At 34.3% G+C, this 23,279-nt stretch overlaps 1 protein-coding gene across 2 annotated transcripts; it reads right to left on the reverse strand.

The window, feature by feature from the left end:
• Positions 1–4,710: 4,710 nt before the first annotated feature.
• On the reverse strand, positions 4,711–22,965 carry LOC102525888 (sulfotransferase 1E1). 2 transcript variants are annotated; one of them, XM_006212500.4, is made up of 9 exons: positions 22,841–22,959; positions 19,642–19,697; positions 18,658–18,819; positions 16,747–16,872; positions 15,883–15,980; positions 12,992–13,118; positions 11,009–11,103; positions 7,714–7,894; positions 4,711–5,546 (listed from the first exon to the last, which is right to left on the reverse strand). In XM_006212500.4, exons 3-9 carry the CDS (start codon positions 18,806–18,808, stop codon positions 5,434–5,436), a joined length of 891 nt encoding a protein of 296 aa, XP_006212562.2. In that variant the 5' UTR covers positions 18,809–18,819; positions 19,642–19,697; positions 22,841–22,959; the 3' UTR covers positions 4,711–5,433. The 2 variants fall into 2 exon arrangements, with proteins under 2 accessions (XP_006212562.2, XP_072829196.1); XM_072973095.1 differs by lacking the exon at positions 19,642–19,697 and having other exon boundaries at positions 22,841–22,965.
• Positions 22,966–23,279: the final 314 nt, after the last annotated feature.

Raw genomic sequence — 23,279 nt, forward strand, 5'->3', positions numbered from 1 at the left:
ATTGCAGTGACCAGAACTTCTACTACTAGGTTTAATAAGAATGGTGAGAACAGGTATTTTCCCCTCCTTCCTGATTTTAAGATGAAAGGATTCAGTCTTTCACAATTAAGTGTAATGTTAGCTGTAGACTTTTTATAGGTCACTGTGTCATGTTGATGTAGTTGTTCTATATTCCCAAATGGCTGAGAAGTTTTCTCAGTGAATTTTGTCAAATACTTTTCCAACATCAATTGATACGATCATATGATAATTCTTCTTTAGCTTATTAATATGACAATCTATATAGATCGGTTTTCAAATGTTGAAACTGCCTTACATATATATAAATTACATATTTATATGTAAAAATAAATAAAATATTTCCATACATATTACATATATAATAAATATATTCCATTCAGTCATAATATGAGTTTTTTTTAACATATTACTAGATTCAGTTTGCTAATACTTTTGTTGAGAATTCTTGTGTCTAAGTTCCTGAGGGATGTGGGCCTGTGGTTTCTTCTTTGTAGTATCTTTGTCTGGCTTTAGTATCAGAATGCTACTGGTTTTATAATATGAATTGGAAAGTATTCTTTCCTTTTTTATATCTTAAAAGAGAGTGTATAAAATTGGTCTTAACTCTTCTTTAAATGTTTGGTAAAATTTTGCACTGAAGCCATCTAGGAATGGCTATTTCCTTTTCAAGAGTATTTTGATTAAAATTTTAAATTTAATGTTTAGAGGACTAGTCAGTTTACATATTTCATCTGGTATAATAATTTATAGTTTTTAACTAATTGGCTCATTTTTCTTAAGTTGTCGAATTTATGTGCATAAAATTGTCTATAGTACTTTCTTACTATCCTTTTATTGGCTACACAATTTATGCTAACATCTCCTGTTTTCATTCCTGATATTGGTGATTCCATCCTTTATCTTTTCATCCTTGTCATGCTTGCTAGAGGATTGTCAGCTTTATTGATTTTTTCTAAAGAGGTAGCCTTTGGTTTTATTAATTTTCTCTATTGTTTTCTTGTATTCGGTTTCATTTACTTATGATTATGATTTTTAATCATTTCTTTTCTTCTGCTTCCTATGGGCTTATTTTACTTTGGTGAACTAATGAAAAAAAATTATAAAATACTGTTCCAAAATCCAGAAGTAACAGAAATATAGAGAAAAATGACTATAACAGGTGTTAGCATCGATGCGAAAAAATAAAGCAATACCAAGAAAATTGAAAATGCGCAGACCTGACAACTCAGTAATTTGATTTGTTTGTAGAAAAACTCTTGGGCATTTTCTTCAGAACACGTGTACGTGGATACTAGTAGTATTGCTTATGAAGAAAATTTTCTGCTGCACTAACATCTATTAACATTAAAATGGATAAACCAAGAGAGTTCTATACATGTAGTGCAAATAAATGTTCTGTAGCCTCAAATATCAACATAAGTGAATTTTAGTGACACAAATTTGAGTCAAGATGAAAGCAAGTCACAAAACAACACATTGAGTATGACTGTCTTTACACATGATCAAAATGTGCCACTCTAAGCAATAGACTGTAATGTGCATGTATATTAATCTATAAAGAAAATCCTTTATATGAATCCTATAAAAGAATGATAAATACAAAATTCAGGACAGTGGTTAGATTATCTATGGGAAGGAAATGTAAAGACATGGGATTGGGAAGAAACACTCAGGGACTTCACTGGTGTGGATGATCCATTTCTTAGGCTGGTGGTGGTACAGCTATGTTCCTTTGTTCTTATTCTTCATACCACAAGTGCCTAATACATATATGCATGTGAGAATAGATATGTACTTTCATATTTGAAATATTTAGTGAAATAATTTAAGGACACTAATCCAGAAAGGTTACAATAGGGGAAGAGTAAAGTGAAAACCTGGATACAATTAGTATATAATCCTTGAATGACTTCTAATGTAAAAAACAGGGAAAAGGTAGGAATACCTCAGGAGATTCAATGAAAAGGTTTGTTTTGTTTAAAGTTGCAAGATACTACAACATATTTTCTGATGAGAACTGATCATACAGGAAGAGAAAGCAGTAAGAATACAGTGGAGATATCAATTTCTAGAATAGATGACAGTTGAAGAATCTAGTGCACAAGTAGAGAGGTTGGCATTACTTGGATCCCAAGGACTGTTCATCCATAGTAAGAGAAAATTCAGATTTTAAGGGAAGAGATACACATTTCTCGGTGACGGTGGAGAAGCTATTTTCCCTTTATTTGTGATTAAAGGAAATAGCAAATCCCTACAGCACCCATTCTAACTTCAGTATTTATATTCAAAAATGTAATGTTTAATTTCTGGTACAGATTAACTCTAGGTGAAGATTTTACCTTCCAACATGCATCTTCAGGAGGAGACACGATAAAAGCTGTGACACTTGCTCTTAGCAACATGGTTGTCTAGATATTCTGTCTAGACAATGAACAAAAAGGCAACTAAGTTCTGGATAAAATATACCTTTTGGTGCATTCCTAGACTTTTGAGAAATGGAAGACATTTCTACATTTCTAAAAATAGAAGAAGGAAAAATTATTATCTAGATGATGGGCTGGCAAACGACACCCCTTGGGCCAAATCTACATTTCCACTTGCTTTATAAATAAAATTGTATTTTAACAAAGTGACACACTCATGTGTTTGTGTGTTGTCTATGGCTGCTTTTAAGCTACAAATAAAGAGTTGAATATTTGCAACAGTGATGATATTGTCTGCAAAATTGGAAATATTTACTATCTGGCCCTTTGCTGAAAAACAATAGTTGCAGGAATATTTCAAAGAATTGATGTATGCTCAGCATCCATTTTCCCCATTAACCTCTTACACCACAGGACATTTGTTACATGTTAATGAACCAGTGTTGATGCATTATTATTAACTGAAGTCTATACCTTATCAGAATTATATGAGTTTTTACCTAATTCCTTTCCTGTCCCAGGATCCCATCCAGGGTACTACATCACACATAGGAGTCATGCCTCTCCAGACTCCGCTTGACTATGATAATTTCTTAGACTTTTCCATTCTTGATGACCTTGACAAAACTGAGGAATGCTGATCAGGTATTTTTCATACTGTCCTTCTGTTTAGGTTTATTTGATGTTTTTTTCCATGGTTATGCAATGGTTACAGAGTTTTTTGGGAGAAAGGTCAGGGAGATAAAGAGCCATTTCCATTGTACATCAAAGGTGTTTACTATCAACATTAACTTATCACTGAAGATGTTAACTTTGAGTTAACTTTGAGTCGCTGGCTGAGGTCCTGCGTGCCAGATTTCTCCACTGTAAAGTTACACTTCCCTCCCCACACTATTCCTTACTCTTACACTCTTTAGAAGGAAGTCACTCTGAGAATCCCACACTTAAGGGATGGAATAGAGTTACACATAATCAGTTGGAATTCTTCTGTGTGTGATACTTTTATATTCTCCCCCACTTAGTTATTCAATCATTCATGTCAGTTTATACCATTTATATCAATATTTATATCAGCATGGATTCATGAATGTTTATTTTATATGCAGAGTTATAATCCAGATCTATTTTGTTGTTGCTGACCAAACTGGATTCTCAGGTATTTTAGTCATATAAAGGAACTCTCTTGTATGGTTCAAATTATGTGCAATTGCAACCATCATAAACAAATGTTTACTGAGTACTTCCTAGTCTTTTCATGGCATCAATCAACCAGTCAGTCAACAAGCATTACATTTCTTAGTATCTAGCAATTGGCCTGAAGGCATTTTTCTAGAGATTGAAGCATTGGGAAACCTTAAACACCAGGGTAACCAGAAATCTTTAGCTTTCCTGGAAGCACAGAATCAAAGCTATAGCAGTGACCCCTGTGTACCTCACCACATGGTGCTCCCCAAGGTTCTCACTCTTTGTCACACACAAACTTTAAACCCAGCTCAGGGAAGATGCCAAGATATCTCAGAGGGCTTGCGGTTTCTATCTGAATTTTAAGCTAGATCTCAGCCCCCTTCCTCCTCCAAGGAAGTTACAGAAATTTCTGGACAAGTTGTGGAGAAATGGGATTGGTTTAAATGTCAATCAGTCTACTTTGGAATACTTTGGTTCACTAAACATTAAAGTCAGAGAGATACATGGGTTTACTCTCGTTTAGTTATATGTGGGCAACATCAGCTATGAGTTTTATAAAGTATAAAATTTTAAAAAGTATTATACACTATAATGTTAAATGAAAAATATGACAAAATGGACTTTTAAGGAATAAATAGCAATTATTTCCTTTAGAGACTGAGATTCTAATTACCACCCCAGTCCCAAGAAAATCTTAATAGTTTATAAGACTCTCCAATTTTTGTATAATTCATAATGATGTTATACTAAAAAAAATGGCTTTGATTCTGAAAAATCATAATCATTGAACAGGGGGCTAAGAATTCCTTAGACTTTTCTCCAAAGAGTAAGAAAACATATGTCAATTTCTCCCTAGATTTGACATTTGAGTTTAGGAATTAAGGATGTCATATTCTACTAAACACTCATAGTGAATTTTTTATCATCTTATGTGTCCTCTGATGTAGAGAAAGGAAGCACTGACTACTACAATAAACATACTATAGAAAACAATGATCAGTAGAGCACAGGAAAATAGGAGACAGAAGCCAAAACAGCATTATTTAAATAAAAAGCAGTAATTCTTCTTCTTTTCTTTTGTTTTTATTTTATTTTTCTGGTAAATATCACAATCTTTAAGACTTTAGTTTACAGAGGTTACATTCATTACATTGCATATTGGACAGAAGAAACGCTAAAGCATAAATATTTTAAACTGGCTGAAGACATTCAAGCATAAATAGCACTCATTGGGATTACTTATAGACATCTGGAAAACAGTACTGTCATGCCACAAATTTACGTTAAACTAAGGTAAATTCCAAATTAAGCCATTCTGCAGAAAGTGAAAGAAAATATCAGGGAGGAAATAATAGGTCTAGTTAAGCCCTATGTCTATTTATTTTTTAACTTCTTTCTGCCAAAGTTTTCAAAGTCCATGTGCAGTTATTAATATATATGCATTTATGTATATACGTGTATATGCATAGACTAAGTGGGCTAATAAATGGAAAAACATAAACCATAAAATTAAAGACTTTAGAATGCTTGGTTATTTTTAAAGAGACTAACAACTTGGACGATTTGTGTGCTCCTACATAATTCTTATAAGTTATAGATTCATGTGATACTTGTCAAAAAGAAAAAAAATTAAAAAGATAACAGCTGGGAAAAAAATCTTGCTTGCATTTTTATATGGAGATCTCAATAGTCACGTGAACCTGACCATCCTCCTTCACATGACTCATTCTCTACCAATTTAAAATAAAAGAGGAGGAATGATGAGAAGAAAGCTTTAATCTCAGATATGTTAAGAAAACTCTTTTTAAATCTCAGTTCGTGGTTTTAATGTGGACCCCTTCATTTGCTGCTTGTAGTGCATGTCAAATTTCTCATTCAGGGCTACTGTAAAGTGATTCTTCCAGTCTCCTGCCACCCCTGTAACAAAAGAGAAGAAACAGGAAATATTATGTATTCCAGCCAGAATAATGAAATTTTCTAATATTTACTGCTTTCATTAACACCTAATTAAATTTTATTTTCTTGTAATCCTCACTTATAGAAATAAAACATATACTATAAATACTATATATTCAAGAGTGCAAAGAAGGATTTGTTATGATTATTAAAAAATACAGCCAATTTCTTATTTTGATTCTTCCCTCTTATAACATTTCACTTAACGTTTCTTCTCTAATTCCTCTGAAATGTTGGTGCCCCTAAGATGACATCCACATTTTACCCACTCCAGAGATACTAAATTCGCTTTCATGCTGATAACATTAATATCCAGACTCACTTCTTCATATCCACTGCTTCCGTGATGTGGCCACTTGGATTCCATATAAGTATCTCAAATTCAACTAGTTCAAAAGTAAGTTAATTTTCTTCCTTACCAAATTGCATTTTATTTGTGTACTTTTCCCTAACCTGGTTAATGGCCACACCAAGTATCCATGCGTAAACTTCGAAGATGACCCTCAACCATAATACCTAATTATTTAATCACATTCAGACTTTCTTCATATCCATTGCATCCTCTCCATTTCTGCTGCTACCGACAGTGAGAGACGCTCCTCAGCGTTTCCCACCTATGTCGTTAAATGTTTAGCAGGCCCTTCTATTTTGCTTTCTATCTTATCCAACCCTTCCCTGACAGAAGTCACCTTGTATTGTTTAATTAATTAATTACTTAATAATAGAGGAGATGCTGAGGATTGAACCCAGAATCTTGTGCAGGCTAAGCATGTGCTCCAGAGCTTGAGCTATACCCTCCTTCCTCATCTTGAATTTTAAATTAGTCAGTGGTTCACTTGACCCCTTAGCTCAAGGAGCTCTAAATTTTCCTAGTGAAAAAATCAAAAAGCAGAAGATATCAATATCTTGTAATAACCTTTAATGAAAAAGAATATGAAAACAAATGTATCTATATGCATGACTGGGACATCATGCTGTACACCAGAAATTGACACACTGTAACTGACTATACTTCAATTGAAAAAAAATTGTAATTAAAAAAAAAGCAGAGGATAGAAAATGTGTGTCTTGCAAATCAGGTAGGGTCTGAGGGCATAGCAGTGTGGAACCCTTTATAAGCATGGCAGTTATTTTAAACTCATTGTTTTATCTCAAAAATATACAGAGACATTATGGAAAAAGAAGCTGATGTAGTCTAAGGTGTAAATAATTTAAATTTAATCTGCAGGGTTTAATCTACTTTTCAGGGTTACCCTGTTTTCACCCAGTGGCAGTTTTATTATTTCAATTATTAAAAAAAATTCCTACCTCAACAACAATTTGTCAAAGAAAATGAAATTTATTCTGTTTTTGCTTCATATATCAGTAAAATTGGATGTCCTCATCCTCTACATATCCTACATGCCTTTGGATTTATAAACTGACTTGACCTGATCAGACCACGCCTCTTCCCAAAAGACGTCACCTCATTGTATTTTGATATTTTTGCTAAACAGAGCTGTATTTGTCACTAAGTGCTTTGAAACTTAGTCTTTTTCAAAACAGCCTTATTGAGGTATGATTAATATACAGAAAACTATACACATTTAATGTGTATAGGTTGATAAGTTTGGGCATTTGCCATTTAGTCTTGAAAAGCATGTCCACCACTTAGTTGAGGAAAAGGTGACTAATTGTTCTAAGCTTGTTTCCTCATCTCAACATAAGATAATAATAGAAGTTCCTCTTAAGTCTTATATCAAAATTTTTTAAAAAATCAGAATTTACAATTTATATCATGTGCATGATGCAGCAGCAAGGCACAAAGAGTTAATAAATACTAGCTAGTAGAGTGTGGTACCCTTGCCAGTGCTAAGGCTGGGGTGGCTGCTGTTCGTTCTTAACATAATTTGCTGCATATACTAAATATTCAACAAGTAATAGTAACTTATTAGTGGTATTAGTAGTAGTGCTAGTATCATATGCTTCTGCAGAACTGGTAACTCAATCGAGTGTTCACATGAGAATCAACTCTGAAGAAAACAAGCTGGGTCGACAGGCAAGAATAGACTTTCATAGATGTTTGCCTGTAACGATTTCAACTTGTGACTTCCTGTAGCAGTGGAGGCAAGTAACGGGACCATCTCACCCTTTCTCATGAAGGGAGACACTTTATGGTTCATGACCTCCTCCGGCAGTGTTGTGTAATTGGTAGATGGATTGTTCTTCATCTCTTGGAATGAAGTATGTCTTATAATCTTGGCCAAAAGCTCCTCCGATATTTTCCTTCCCAGAAATTTTACCACTTTCAGCACCTCTCTTCTGATATTCTAAGAAGAAAAAAAAATTTGAAGACTCAATTACTGAAAGTGAATATATTACTATGTGGATAAAAAAGAACACAGAAAGAAAATCTTCCCCCGCCCTCTCGCTGATATTTTAATTAGGTTTCTAGTGAGGAAAGGTTTTCTTGCAGAAGTGGTATTTTTGAACTTCTCTAAGCATGGTTTCCCTCATTCATAAAATGGACAAAAAAGAAATTTCAAATATTGTTAGAACACTAAATGGGATGATATTTATAAAATATTTATTTTAGTCCTCCGTGCATAGTAGTACATATTCAGTAAATACTCTCTATGAATATAAATATATATTCTCAAAGACTACAGTCCCCTGTGACAGATCAAGTTTTGGGTTGAAAATATGCAGACAGCTTTCATTCTTCTTTTAATTTATTGATGTAACTAGCGAGAAGCAAAGGAACCTGAATGATTAAGAAAAGGTGTAAATAGTCAAATATTCAACATGGAACATCAGATGTTTATGAACCATAGCTACAAACATTCCCATCAGTTGTCACTTCTATAGGGTACCCAATTACTCAGCTTAATCATTCAATGCAACTATTCTCAATACCAACTATAATGCTATTGCAATGTGTAGCTCCCTCCACACAGAATGTGTAGTTCCCTCTAATTCTCTGTCCTACCAGTTACAGCTGCTATCAAACTTCAGCTTAAGTGTCACTTCCTTTGGGATGATTTCCTTGACAGCTCCAATTTGAGTTAGATAACCCAATTTTTGCCCCCTAAATTCCCAAATAAATCTATTGTGCCATATCTTTATTCTCATTTATTTTATTTACTTGTCTGTTTTCCATAAGAAAAAGATAGTGTCTCTATGTACAAGGTTAATGTTTTTTTCTCTTTCTACTTGATACATTGCAGAAATAAGAGAAAATTTATTTATTTATACTTCTGCTCCTTATTAATTCAGATAGAGGGGAAACTTAAACATGACCATTATTGACCAAAATAGGCAGTAAATGGACATGGACAATTTGGGAGGGTGAAATGGTTGGATTAACTAATAAATTTTGTTTGTGTGCCTTTTAAATTTACTGTTTTCAATACCCTGGTTACAGAACACAGGTTTAGATGTTATAGTAAACTATAGACCATGGCTGCTTCTCATTCAAATTTGTTCTTTGTTAAATTCTCTAAAGGAATAATAATTCTGTTTCTAATATTTATAATTTTATTGTAAATATGTCCCCATCAAGACAACTCTAGAATTACTGCCACAAGAATTTTAATAATTGTGCAAAGATGTGAACAAGACATGGATATCAACTGCTTTCTTGGTGCTAATAAAGAGTGAGAGAAGAAAAGACATTTTTCATCTCTTAGTAAAGAGACCCAGTATTTTTTCTACCTTCAAAAAATTATTTGATATGTACACATATGTGCTTTAAAAATATACATGAATACAGCACTAATTACCTATTACCCAGTGCATGCAATAGAGCAGTCATAATTTGTTGAGTTCTTCCATTTGCAAGTTTCCAAGTGCATTCTTTTCACTCTCCATTCCCATTTCCACAAACAACAACAAAAATTAACTTACTATCCTTAACTGATCTAATCAATCCTGTGCTTTACTCTGTAGACTTGAAGCTCATTTATGTGTTCCTTAGACAACATAAGGTTTGGTTTTACACAGTTGATGTGCACAGTTGAAGTTTACTCCTTTTCACTGCAATATAATATTTAATAGTAGAATAATAATTTATATCATGCACTGATTCTTAAGTATAAGTGTATTTGGGTTGTTTTCAATTTTTATGGTCATGGAGAATGCTGCCTTGAAGATTGTTGTAAATGAAACCTAATACACACAAGCCAGTATTTCTCAAGAGCATATATCTACAAGTGGAATTTCTGGATCTTAAGTTACATGCATGTTTGCCCTTCCTAGGTAATGGCAAGTTGTTTCCATGGTGTTTATATCTTTTTATATTCTTATCAGAATTGTTACTTCTCATTAATCCACATCGTGGCTAGTATATATCATTGTCAGACTTTTTAATTGTTGTCAGTCTGGTGGATGTGAAATGGCATCTCATAATAATTCCCCATTCTCCTGGTTATTTACTATTAATTAATTAATTAATTTATTTATGTATTTATTATTGAGTTATAGTGAATTTACAATGTTATATCAGTTTCTGGTATACAGCACAATTCTTCAGCCATACATGAATATACATATGTGCATTTACATATTCTTTTTCACCCTGAGCTACTACAAGATAGTGAATATATTTCCCTGCGCTATACAGTATAAACTTGTTTATCTATTTTATATACTTGAATTACTGTGATTACTGACAAAGGCAGGAAAAAAAAACTAGATAATGAAGAAATTGGGAGAAATTTTCAGTATTGCTGTGCCAGCATTCTCTTTACTCTCTCCTTCTGGAAGTTTGAGTTGATATATGTGGGACCTCATTTCTCTCTCCTATATATACATTACTCTCTAAAAATATTCTATTTATCTCACTGTGGTACATTCTATGGAATTTCCTCAGCCTCATCTTCCACATTACTAATTCACTATTTAGCCATGTCCTATCTGTTATTTAAATCATCTTTTAATTTTCTAATTTTAATTTTCAAAAATTATTTTCGAAATTCTATTGCCTTTTTTTCAAATCTGATTTGTCAATTTTAGCAATCTCTTGTTTCTCTGTAAAATTTTTAATTTCTTCTTTTATTTCTTTAAACATCTGAAGCATAGTTATTTTATGGTCCTTGTCTGATAATTCCAGCATCTATAGATTTGGAAACCAGTTGACTCTTCTTGCCCATTGCGATTCCCTCTGTGTGTGTGTGTGTGTGTGTGTGTGTTGTTGTTGTTGTTGTTGTTGTTTTGTCTTATGACAAGTTTTATCTTTGGTAATTTCTTGAGACGTAGGTTTGAATGCATTTATTTACAGAAGGTTTTTACTTACTAGCTTCAAATCTTTGCTAAAGTATCTGGGTTATTGTAACTTTTGGAGCTGGCTGCATCGTTTATTTAAAGGCCAAATTTTGTGTCTTCAGGGTTGTCATATGTTAACATTTAGAGAATTACTAAGTTGCTGTAAGTTTTAAGTTTCTTACCTCCTGCATGTCTTCATAGAAAAGAAATAGCACTTGTGGATTCTTTCTCTTTTCCCACCAAGATTTTGTGTGTTTATACCAGGAACCGTAAGGAACTAAAATTAGAGACAAAAACAATGTGAGGACATAGTATCATCTCTATACAACTTGAAAATGAATGTTCAAACAACAGTAGCAACAAAGAAATATAAATAAATGATCATGGGATGAAAACTAGAGATCAGCTGCACATCTTAGGAAAATTTCTCTAGAGCAACGAGGCAAAGTGTGTTGAATAATCTATGCACAGAAATATATCCTTGACTTTCATTATTATGATGTGTATTATGACTCAGAGGAAAAGTGAAGGAAGTCTCCCATCCATTTGATTCAGAGCTTATGACAGCATTTTTGAAACTGGTGTGTGTGTGTGTGTGTGTGTGTGTGTGTCTGTATTTGTAAAACCAGATTATTAGTGAAAGGAGTTGAGTTAGTGGAACTATCAATGTAATTATGATAAGAATTCAGCCCAGGTCATAAATTTACCATATACAAACTAGCTTTGCAACTGAAGCTAGCAACTGTATGATTTTTTATTACTCTATTTACAGTTTAAATGGTAAGGTATTTTCTCTTTGGGACCCTTACTGTCATTCTCACTCTAAAAAATTAGTAGTGTTTGGAGGTGATGGAGTAAATGCCTATGATGTTTCTTCCTTTTGCTTCCCTAATCTTCTCTCACATAATCCCAAGTGTTTCTCCCAGTAAGAAGCTGACATGATAACATAATGATGTTTGAGTCAAGGTATTCTGCTTCTCATTAAATCAGTTCATACCTCTTCTGTCTTTGACTCTCTTGACAATGCATTTATTTATTTAAGTACAGTTGACTGAAAATATTATAGTAGTTTCAGATATACAACATAGCAATCCAGTACTTTAATAGATTGCACAACATAAAGTGATTATAAAATATTGACTATATTCTCTGTCTGGCTCCCTGTGATTTATTTTATGACTAGTAGTTTGTATCTCTTAATCCCCTTCATCTGTTTTGCCCCTTCCCCCATCCCTCTCCCCTGTAGTAAAAGCTAGTTTGTTCTCTGTATCTGTGGGTGGGAATGTTTCTGCCTTGTTATATCAGAAAAAAGTCATATCATGATTTTTATAATGTTCTTATTCATCCACTTGCAGAGGTACGGTGTTATCTTTCTCTGCCTTATAATGCAGATTTTGATGATCTTGAAGCATATATTTTATTGATGATGCTTTAGCATAACATTTTCCAAAACATAACAACAAGCATAAAGCACATATAACTACACCTTTATTGAGTTGCCATTAAATCTTGTCAATATAAAAATGGCATTATTATCCATTTTCCTTACAATTATTACTACAGGATCAGAATGGCCATCTTCAGTTAATACAAGACTCTCCCAAAGCCTTTCTTTCTCAAATCTGAATACTCAGTTGCTTCAGTCTGGAGTTAAATAAAAAGGCAAAATTTCTCAGAATTTCTGCTCAAGTCATTCTCCTACTGTTCTGAGAAATCTAGTTGAATTAGTCAGACTGTACCGTGGGTATAATGAGTAAGCACATGGTAGATATTCAGACTTCTTTGTAAATTTTTGCCCATGTGGTATCTGAAATTTTTCTTAGAAACAAATGAACCCTCTCTCCTTTTATCCTTTTCCCTCTTCTTCAGTGGAGTTGTGATAACACACTGTGAAATAATTCTCTAATAAAAAGAGAAGAGAAGGAGGACTGGACACACACATGTCTGTATACTTATTTGTAGGCATTGAACTGGAGTGTCCAGATTCTGCTATTTACCTTCGGAAACTCTGCTTGCTCTAAAGTTCAAGGGCTTCTAGAACTTCTAGATTTTCATTATGGATCAAGGAAAATAACAAACCAGAACAGACAACAAAAATTTTTGGTCAGAGATGCCACTTGTATAATTTACCTTGAAAGAATTCAGAGAAAAGAAACCATTCTTACCTTCTCCATCCATGAATTTCTCCACAAAATCTTGAAAAGAACCAGGATCTGGATTAACAGTTACCATCAGAAAGAAAAAATAGTAAGAAACAACCACATCCTTGGCATTTCGGCAAACGTAGATGATCTAAGGGAATGAAATCAGATATTAAATCACCTAATATTTTTCAAACACAGACTGATCAAGATTTAAAACAGAAATGTTTATGTTTTCAACTATAAATGTAACACATATTTATTGTTAACACATATTTATAGAAAATGTATAAAATATATAAAATTATAAAGAAGAAACTCCTTCAACAATCTGAAGTGACAGTATCTTTTGTATTACTGTTCAATGTTAGTTCTGACTTTTCATTTTTATGGCATTTTCACATACTACTTCATTTGAGTTTCTCAAATATTCTTGATATAAATTGGGCAAAACAGATTATTATCCCCAATTAAAGGTGAAGAAACTGAGCTGAAGCTGAGTCAGAATACATTGTTAAGAATAAATCAATGAGAGTAAATGATTTGGTAAATCATTCAGTCAACAGTAAAGTCCTCTGGTCTTCATCATTCTGCATAATAACTTTTTTAAAAAGTCCTCACTCCCTTGCTTTAATTGAAGATTTGAACACCTGCCTCATAGTATTACTCTCCATTCCAAACCTTTTCATCATGTTGTATATTTTAGTGTCTGTGTGCCTGACCTTTCCAATTCTATAGGTTTTTGTGGTCATTGATCACTACCTCTATGTTACTTTAGCTAGCCACTTCTTTAACCAAACTTTGAAATTGTCAGAACCCTAAAGATTCTGAAGCCTTATCCTTGAACACCATGTTTTTTTCCCAAGTTCTGTTTCTCTTTTCTTTCTTATCAGGAATATACCTCATCTGCAATAAAATTCAGGGCCTCAAGTTTATTGGTCTCAATTGTTTCTTTTATCTGTTAATCTATTCCTTTTTTTTTCACTTTCTTCATTTTTATCACTTAAAGTTTCTAGTCCAACACTACAAACACAATTTTACTAATAGTTTCAATCCATCTGTCTTCTTGTCCCCCTGTAAACCACCCTGGAAATACTCAGGATGTGAATCTATCCAACTGTCTCTTACTCTTTGATGATCTCTGAGATAATAAGCAGTTTTATGAAGACTGAGGCTATTATAAAGGTATATTATCTATTTTCACTTAAGAAGTAAAGAGATAACATCAAGACTACATCACATTCTCCAAAGGGAAAACAATGTAACTTGGCCAAATCTCTTGAAAAAATGGGAATGACACATTTTCTGGAAGATACATAAATAGTATTAATTAAAGAGAGAGTCTTTATGTGTGGAATGATTTCAGCAAGGTGTATGTTGTCTTTCTAGGATTGCTTATGATAAGAGCAAACAAACAAAAAACATTGACATCTTCAAAATTTTGCACAGGAGATCTCCAGAAAATGTCTTCTATGCCATGTTTTATCAGAGTACAAAATGGAAATGTTTCATGTCTCTAACCGATTCCCTTTTTTATCAGTAGGGACTACGTACAGTACCTTAATACCTCATATATTTAGGGTGAGTCACATTGTGTCCTAATAAAGCTAGTAAGTTCTCAAGGAACAACTTCAGTCCTCCAAGACAACGTTTTGCCTGTACTCTAGGATTACATGTATCATTCTTTCGAAAAAGCAAAATTGATCGTAATAACCAGTAGCTAAATATATCTGTAACTCCTCATTATCGTCAAAGTAGAGCCCAAACTTCCTAACTTGGCTTCAGTATCTGTTGTAGTTGAACCCAGCTTATCTTCCTTCACTTTGCCAGCCACCATGGGCACTCAGCCTTCCAGCCGAATTGAACTGACTCCACATCCCACCTGGGGTTGCCTCTGGGAATGTACAGAGCACTCCCACGCATCCTTTCTACATCAGCTGAGATGTTACATGTTCCTGGATGTTTTCCCTGCCCTCAATCCCTGGGCTAGAATTCTTCTCTTCTGTGACTTATGGCACCTCCAGTATTGTCTATTTATTTGTCCCTTTCCCCTTGTGGTCCTTGTGTGTCCATGAAGACAAGGATTGCATGTGCCTTGTTAATTGACAGCACATGATACACACTCAGTAAATAATTATTATATTAGCTTTCTTTGTTTATCCTTGTCTAGTTCATTTGCATGCTTCACAATGCCAAGCACAATAGTTTGCAAAAAAGAGTATATTCAATACAATCACTAATAACAAATACAAAAGTATCTACCATATATTATTTATAATATGCTAGGTGCTATGTTAAGCACTTTACAAGCATTATTTCAGTTAATCTCTAAATAAGTCTATGAGGAATTCTATTATTATCCTTTTACAGATGAGGAAACTGAAGAAGCTTAGAGAGAATCACCTCTGGAGTTGGAACTAAAATCTAGACAATACTGACTATGTTCCACATTTTTAAAATGTCTATAGATTCAGTGAAGGAATTTTTTTTTTTTTGGTGGGGAAAGGTAATTAGATTTACTTACTTATTTATTCTTAGAGGAAGTAGTGGGGATTGAACCCAGGACCTCATACATGCTAAACAGGAACTCTACTACTTGAACTACACCCCCCCCACTAGTGAAGGAGTAAATACACAAGTGTGTATGAGACACAGTTGGAGGGAAGGGTGTAGCTCAGTGGTAGATCTCATGTTCAGCATGCACTGGTACCTGGTTTCAATCCCCAGTACCTCCATTATAAGCAAAACAAACAAACAAACAAAACTACCTAATTACCTCCCCTCAAAAAAAATTTAAAAAAATTTTAAAGATATTATATATTTTTAAAAAGACACAGTTAAGATGTTACCTAACTTCATCATTCTAAAATTTCTTTGAATTAGATGAAGTTCTGAGAACACTTAACTCTGTTTACCTTACAGTTCTTTTCCCAAAATGAGGCTGGAAGAAGCTCAAGTGGCAGATGAGACTTCACTATTCTGGGAGATGCCATCTGTTTTAATTGCTGTACTCCTAATTTATACAAAATAAAAACAAACAAAAGTTAGACAATTTTGAAAATTACAAATGTTTATATGGATTTTTGTAGATTTTAAAACATAGAAGTAACTATATATTCTTTATTGTGGTCATAATAATAACACATACTCACTATGACAGAAGTTTAGCTAAAGAAAATTACAGAGAAAAAAACAGATCAAATAGAATTTCAGCACTTTGAAAAATCATTATTAACATTTTGGTAAGCAGCCTTTCATATAAATATACCTATATGCCCAGCCTCACAGCCATCCAAATGCCATACACACAGATGAAATTTTTCCTATCTTCCAATTACATTTTTCTCAATATATTATACTGACATTGCAATGTCAAAAAACACATGACACCATAACATGTTTAATGATCTCATAGTGTTATTATACTACTTTTAACTTCTTTTGTTGGTTAATATTTATACTGTTTCTAATGTTTTATGACATTAAAAGAATCTGTGATGGATATCTTTTTGCATATATCCTTGAAAAATTTATGGCTATTTTCCTAGTGTTTAAAGTATCCCATAGAGACAGAAATGCTCACATATTACTAGGTTCTGCTGAACGAATGTGAGAGCTATACCATAAACTCAGTCAAGATTTACATTTCAATTTACACTCCTTCCTATGTAGAAGACATAATACTAATTGTCACTTTTGCTTACAGCCTTTTTCTTGCACCATTTACATCCACACGTTAAAATATATGTATATAGCTTTTAAAATTAACTAAGCATTACCATTGATCACATTTTCGGTTTTGCTTTCCAGGTAAGGAACTCGATTAAAAATGGCATCTTTCTTGCACTTTTCCAAATCACCTTCTGTATAAATCATGCATACAATTTCACTAATCCATGTTGTGCCTGCAAAAAATTAAACAAATCTGAGTCTCCCACTGACCATGTGTGGCTGATGATGCAGGAAATGATGGATTTATAGTTGGATATAGCAGGAAGTTATCAATGCACTTGAAAGGTGTCAGAATAGTCACAGGACTCAAGAAATATTTACTTTGTTTAATCTTATAAGATTTAAATGTAGCCTCAAAAAATAAGGATGAACATTATGGTAAGATACACCTGTGCTAGAAGTCTGAATTTGTCCATGATGAATTGTGCAAGCTGGAAACAGTTTTGGATCTAAAATTTTACATCTGAAAAGTAAGGAGCTTTGATAAACAGATGACACACTCAAGCATGCTTTCAACCACAAATTTTCTGGATAGCTTCTTATGCCTCAGGTTGAGTCCTAGTCCAGAGTATATAGAAGAGAATAAATCTTGTCCTTGTCCTACAATGGTCAAAGACCTTCTGAAGAGTCAGAAACAATGCTCCATAATGACAGCACTTCTTTTTCCTTAAGGTGTTGTAACACAGGGGCGCATGGATTTAAAGGACCACAAAGGAGGGACTTTGTGTGCTGCTGCTGTGCTGTTTCCACAAGAAATGCCCTCAGGAGATCATGATAATTGAGCATAATCTTAACAAATTATTGGTATAAACTCACCAGTTTTGTAAGGTAGGGAACGGTTCTACCAGAAGCACTCTTTTTTTTGATCAATAGTCAGATACTCACAAATAGTAAAGTGATGAGGAAAAGACTTGGATACAGATTATAAAGCCTAATCAGAGCCTACCTAAAGGGATGGGTGGAGATGAGGCTACAGAGGCAAGCAGACGCCAAGCAAAAAAAGGCTTGCAGTTCATACTGGAGTTCTAGTTGTTTTCTATAGGGTTTTAAATGGTGTTGACATCCATTAAGCAAGAAAGCAAGATTATCATGGTTCTGTTTTGGAAGAATCCCTCTAGTGGCAGAATAAATAAAACAACGGAGTGAGGGCTCAGTAAGAAGGACAAGAGACCTGTGAGAGCCTGACTGTAGGGCATTATCCAAGAGACTGCGCAGAACCTCCAGACTGACTGAGTACACGGGATGAAGAAGAAGGGAAACTGACTCTGGAGTAGTTCTCAGGTGTCCTCTTCAGATGACTGGTTTTGTGCTGGCATTAATTCAGACACGGAAGAAAAGTGGAGGAACACTTTAGAGTCAGAGTAGTCAAAGACATACATTAGTGTTTGACATATTCAAGTGTTAATTGGAACAACCAGACAGAGGAGCCAGGACCAGACCTTTCGAATTTTAAAGGCCTGTGATTGTAAGACTCTGGAACTATGATGAATAGTTGATCTAATTTCAATGGGAAAGGATGTTGCTTCAAAATAGAGTTTAGAGATAAACTTAAAAAAAAGAGGAGCTGGTTAGCTGAAAAATTTTTTTTTAATCTGTGACAATGGCTTATATTTTGTTTATACAACAATGATAATAATGACATAGGGTAAATACAGTGAATAGTTTTAAATTTTAGTTATGGTTCTGTATTCATCCATCTATACTATATAATTTTCTAAAGTGGCCAGCAATGCCCATTTGTCAACGTGCTGCTCAGGTTGTAGGTATGGACTGTGGTCTTAAAGTAGATCTGTAATGCTCCACGTTTTCTATGTCTATATCAAAACTGTTACATCTGGCCTCACTTATTATATCGAGTGAGTGCGGGAGAAGTGAACAGCTTAATATTTGACAGCCAAGGTGCATCTGTCATTTCTAGGTGAAAAAGGGAACAACTTTGACATAATGAAGAGACTTACCAGATTTGGGATAAGTAACAATGACAAGGTCGTCAGGTCTTGCCTCAAATGTCTCCACATTATGCCAATTTTGGATAAATTCTTTATACAGTGGCATTCCACGTAGTCTGCCAAAGTAATCTGCATAGGCAGGTTTGGAAGAATTCATCATAAAATGGCACACTGAAAGAAGAAAGGAAAGTTGTCCACTTTATATGTACTTTATAATGTTTTAGCATTAATAACAGCCCTGTATACTGAGCTTCTCTGGGGTTTCTGGGATTCCTTAGCTGTTGAGCATGTCAGGTAAAGACATACTGAAGAAGTATGTAACATAGTCTTGGGGGAGTGGGTATAGCTCAGCGGTAAAGTGCATGCCCAGCATGCACGAGGTCTTGGGTTCAATCCCCAGTACTTCATTAACTAACTAAATAAATAAATAGATAAATCTAATTACCACCCTCCCCCCCACAAAAAAAAAGACACAAAAACATAGTGTTGGTACTTTAAGAGTTTCTAACCTTATTATTGAGATCAGTATAATATACAGAAGAATAAGAAGTATAAAGAATAATTAAGTAAAATGTCTTAAAAATATGTACAAAATGTGATATATTTATATTAGCATACTTATGTATAATATTTGTACATAAAAAATTCCATGATCAATGTAAACAACAGAGCTTTTGATTTCTCTGTCAAAACTGGTGGGGCATATAAAAAGACTAAGAGATTCAGGAAATGCAGCAATATTTTGGCAAAGAATCACTTCAATTAATTCTGTATACATTAAATAACAATAAAGATTGATAGTGCCATTGGATAGCTATTGCCAGATATCAAAGTCAGAGCTTCTTTAGTTCTTGGGTATGTTTCATTTAATGATAAAATTCAAGTGCTTGGTGAGTATATTAGAAAGAAGGTGAAATTCATGGCAGTGTAATGGATATGTCTGACACAGATTCTTGAGGGTACAGAAGCTTCCTCTGTGACCCCTAGCATTACCTGTTTTTTTCTCTCTCACTTAATCGGTAAAGAAGTAGACACTCCCACCGAGTGACCTGTATGAAAATTATAAAGTTGAACAAGGTGATTATCATTGATAATTCACCTCCTGATCCTATGGCAACTCATTTCATGTTCAGGGTTAGTCTTAGAATTTTTAATTAAGCAAACTTCCCTTTATTGGTTTTCAATTTCTTTCACTGCCTCCTCCCCCCTGCCCCCAGACTTTCCTCATTCTGGGTTTGTGATACAGCATCTCGACAAATGCTGTCCCTCTTTGATAGTTGCCTTACTGGATCACTCTTGTATCCACCCTTGCCCAGATGCTGCCTGATGAGTTGTTACACACTCATGCATTTGTGGCTGCTTTGGCTTTTACTGTCTTTTCCAGAAAGTTTGTAGAATAATAGGAGTGTCTTGGGGGCAATAGTTCTTTTAGCCACCAAATGAGTTTTCTTTAATGCAAAGAATCCCAAGGCATGAGAAATGCACTATAAAGAAAAAATTAAATTAGTAGATACTCTAACAAATGCATTAACACAAAGGATGAAATATTTGATGGTAAAGTCTTACACAGATATCTCTTACAAATCAAGTAATTAGACCACTGACTTACACTGAAAACTTCTATAGTGTTTTCTACACTACACTTCAAGCTGCGCATTAGAGGTGAAAACTTCCAGATGTTGCAACTCTCCCTCACTCAGTCCCATTAATTCCATCTCCGTCACTTTATTCTCTCTTCTAACTTTATGATCACTGGCCTAGTTTGGAAGTTCAGCAACTATTGACTGAACATGAAAATAGCCCTCCAACTGGACTTCTTGTAAAAAGGGCCTATCTTCTCTTTCTACACCAGAGGAAAGGAAATGGTTGTTATTCAATAGACGCTTTGCGCTAGACCTGAAAAGTTTTATTTTAAAATCTCACTTATATGTCATAAGATTCTATCAAAAAGCGAACATCATTATCAATTAGGTTAAGTTTGTCCTGAAGGAGACTTCTTAAGGATGGACCCATGCTCGTCTTACACAAGGAATGATAAATATGCATACATTTATGCATTCATGTAAGCATGTATGTATAAATATACTCATTTTAAACAAATGATTGTTGAAGAATTTAAGCAATATAGAGAAAATGAAAGTGCTCAAAGAGAGTATTCCATTCTCAAGAAATGACTGTTCCTAATAGTGTTGCATTTATGCTTCCAAATATTTAAATATATGTAAAATCTATATGCTTATGTATACAGTTTCATTTGTATTATATTTTATACCAATCTATATGATGTGAATATATTCAATGTTGATACATAAATTCTATTTTTGTTTTTATAAACGACACATAGCAATCTATACTATGGATATAAGAGAGACAATAGACCTCTTTATTGTTGGGAATTCCTGTTTTTCTGTTTTTTCCAGTGTAACTAGTCCTGCAACAAATGTCGTATCTTTTCACACTTACCTTTGCAGTGACAATGAATTTGCCAAAATAAAAGGTATATACATGTAACATACTGGTTATTGCTTTTAACAAATCACTAAAAGAGTTATAGTGAAAATTTGCACAGTATCTGAAATTGCCTATTTTCTCACTGCATCATCAGTACTGGAAATTATTTGTTATAATCTTTCATAATTGAATACATATTTTTAAAATCTGTATTTCATAGATATTTTATAATTTTTCATGTTTTCCTATTTCATATGTTTTTGGTATTTTAATCGTTTTGATCAGTTTTGCCCATCAAGAGGATTTTCTCCTGACTCATGTATAGCTAGTAATTTATTACTGATTTTCAGATTGAAGGTGTCAGGAGTTTTTCCCGTCTTACATTGCTAGTAGTCTTCAACTTTTTCATGGCTTGCACAGAAGCTTATTGTTCATACAATCCGCAGACAAAAACGTGTATGAGAGGCACCCCTTGCCCTGCCTGTTGCTTCGTTTATTCACATGAACAGCTTGGGGCTCTGCCAAGTTTGTAAGAATTGCCTTATAGTCAACCGGCAGGAGCTGATTTGTTATTAAACAGTTGGCTGACTTATGGCTGACTCTTCATGGTCCATTTTAACCCCAGAGTTAAACTAGGTGGCAAATAATAAAGTCTTTTTTTGTTTGTTTAACTTCTTTTAGTTAATTATCCCATATCCCAATGGACAGATTCACCTCTAGCTGCTTTCTTCTTTCTCAAAGACATATTTCAGTTAACAACTGTCAGTTTCACTTCCTAACTGAGTGTGTAGGTTATTGTTTTCAGAATGCCAACAAAAATGATTAAACCTGTAATTCATAAATTCAATTGAAGGAAGAAATGTTTTTTTCTTCTTTTCTTCCTCCTGGTTAGTTCTTTCTTCCCCCTTTTTCTTTCTCGCTTTCTCCATCCTCCCCTTCTCCACTCCCTGTCTGCCTTTCATCCAGCAAGTACTCCCTGTGGCAGTTCTTGACTTGCCCCCAGGCACAGTGTGAAGTACTGGACACCAGGCGAAGGACTCACTGAGGCCTCATCTTCTTGCACTGACCTGGATTTGAGCAAAGTGGCTGAAAGTGGAGAAAATCCATTCATACATTGTTCTATCTGGAACCCCAACACTGTGTCACAAAGCAGATGCTCAAAAAACCATCAGTAAGTTCAATTACTTAATTGTTAGCTCAAATCTCTCTGGATTTTCCAGTTTCCACTGAGGACTCCTAGTCAAGATGGGTGCGACTCTGCAGGTGGTCTACCTGTCAGCGACTTACCAAGGACTTGGATTTCTGCTCTTATTTGTCTGATGTCTCTCACTTAAAAGTAACAGTAATATGTGCAGGGCTCTGATAGTAATCCACTGCTTCTAACATATTTCACAGACAGTCAGAAGTCAGTCCCCACTCTGTTTCTACTCTGCTTGCTTTGTTTTCTTATCAGGAAAATGGAGAACACATCCAACATGCAGAACTTACAAAACATCTAAGATACTGTAGTTTTATGTTAAAACCCTTTAAACAGCAAAGCATGATACAAATGCAAGATATTATTTTTAATGATAAACAAGTGATTTTAAAAGGCTTTACATACTTCACATTATTAAGTAACTAAAATATTGATTAAAAACTTTATTCTCTCTTTACAGCTTTGTAATATATAAGTTGCATTCTATATTTCTTGTATCTAAAATCTAAATATTCATGTCAGCAATGATAATAAGGATACAACCTGTCCAGGTGATCCTGTGAAAGACACTGGGTGATCCAATTCAGTTTCCTTCAGATCCTCACTCAGGTTTCAAGCTGCAAGAAAAAGGATGAGAACTACTGTGCATTTGTAATGTTTCTGGTGAGCTTTTATTCTGAATGCCAGAGAAGGAGGCGGAGATTACTTCGTGGGGCTTGGCTTTCTGGAGTTCATGGTGCACCAGAGTAACACAAATATGGACTGATACCTGCAGATGCAGCTAGACGCACCAAGTCATGTTTATCAATACAGTGCTGTAGAAATCCTCCTGCTATTTGTCATTCTTGGTTAATGATCAAATTTCTAAGTTTGCCAATAGCCATCAGTATGTTGAGGAGAAGGAGGGAGAGGAAGTGAATGCAAAGATAAGGGGAAAAAATGCAAGCAAGATGGAGCAAGTCATAAGAGGGCTGGGATGAGC

The sequence above is a fragment of the Vicugna pacos genome, chromosome 2 (assembly GCF_048564905.1).
Source record: "Vicugna pacos chromosome 2, VicPac4, whole genome shotgun sequence".
Lineage (NCBI taxonomy): Eukaryota > Metazoa > Chordata > Mammalia > Artiodactyla > Camelidae > Vicugna > Vicugna pacos.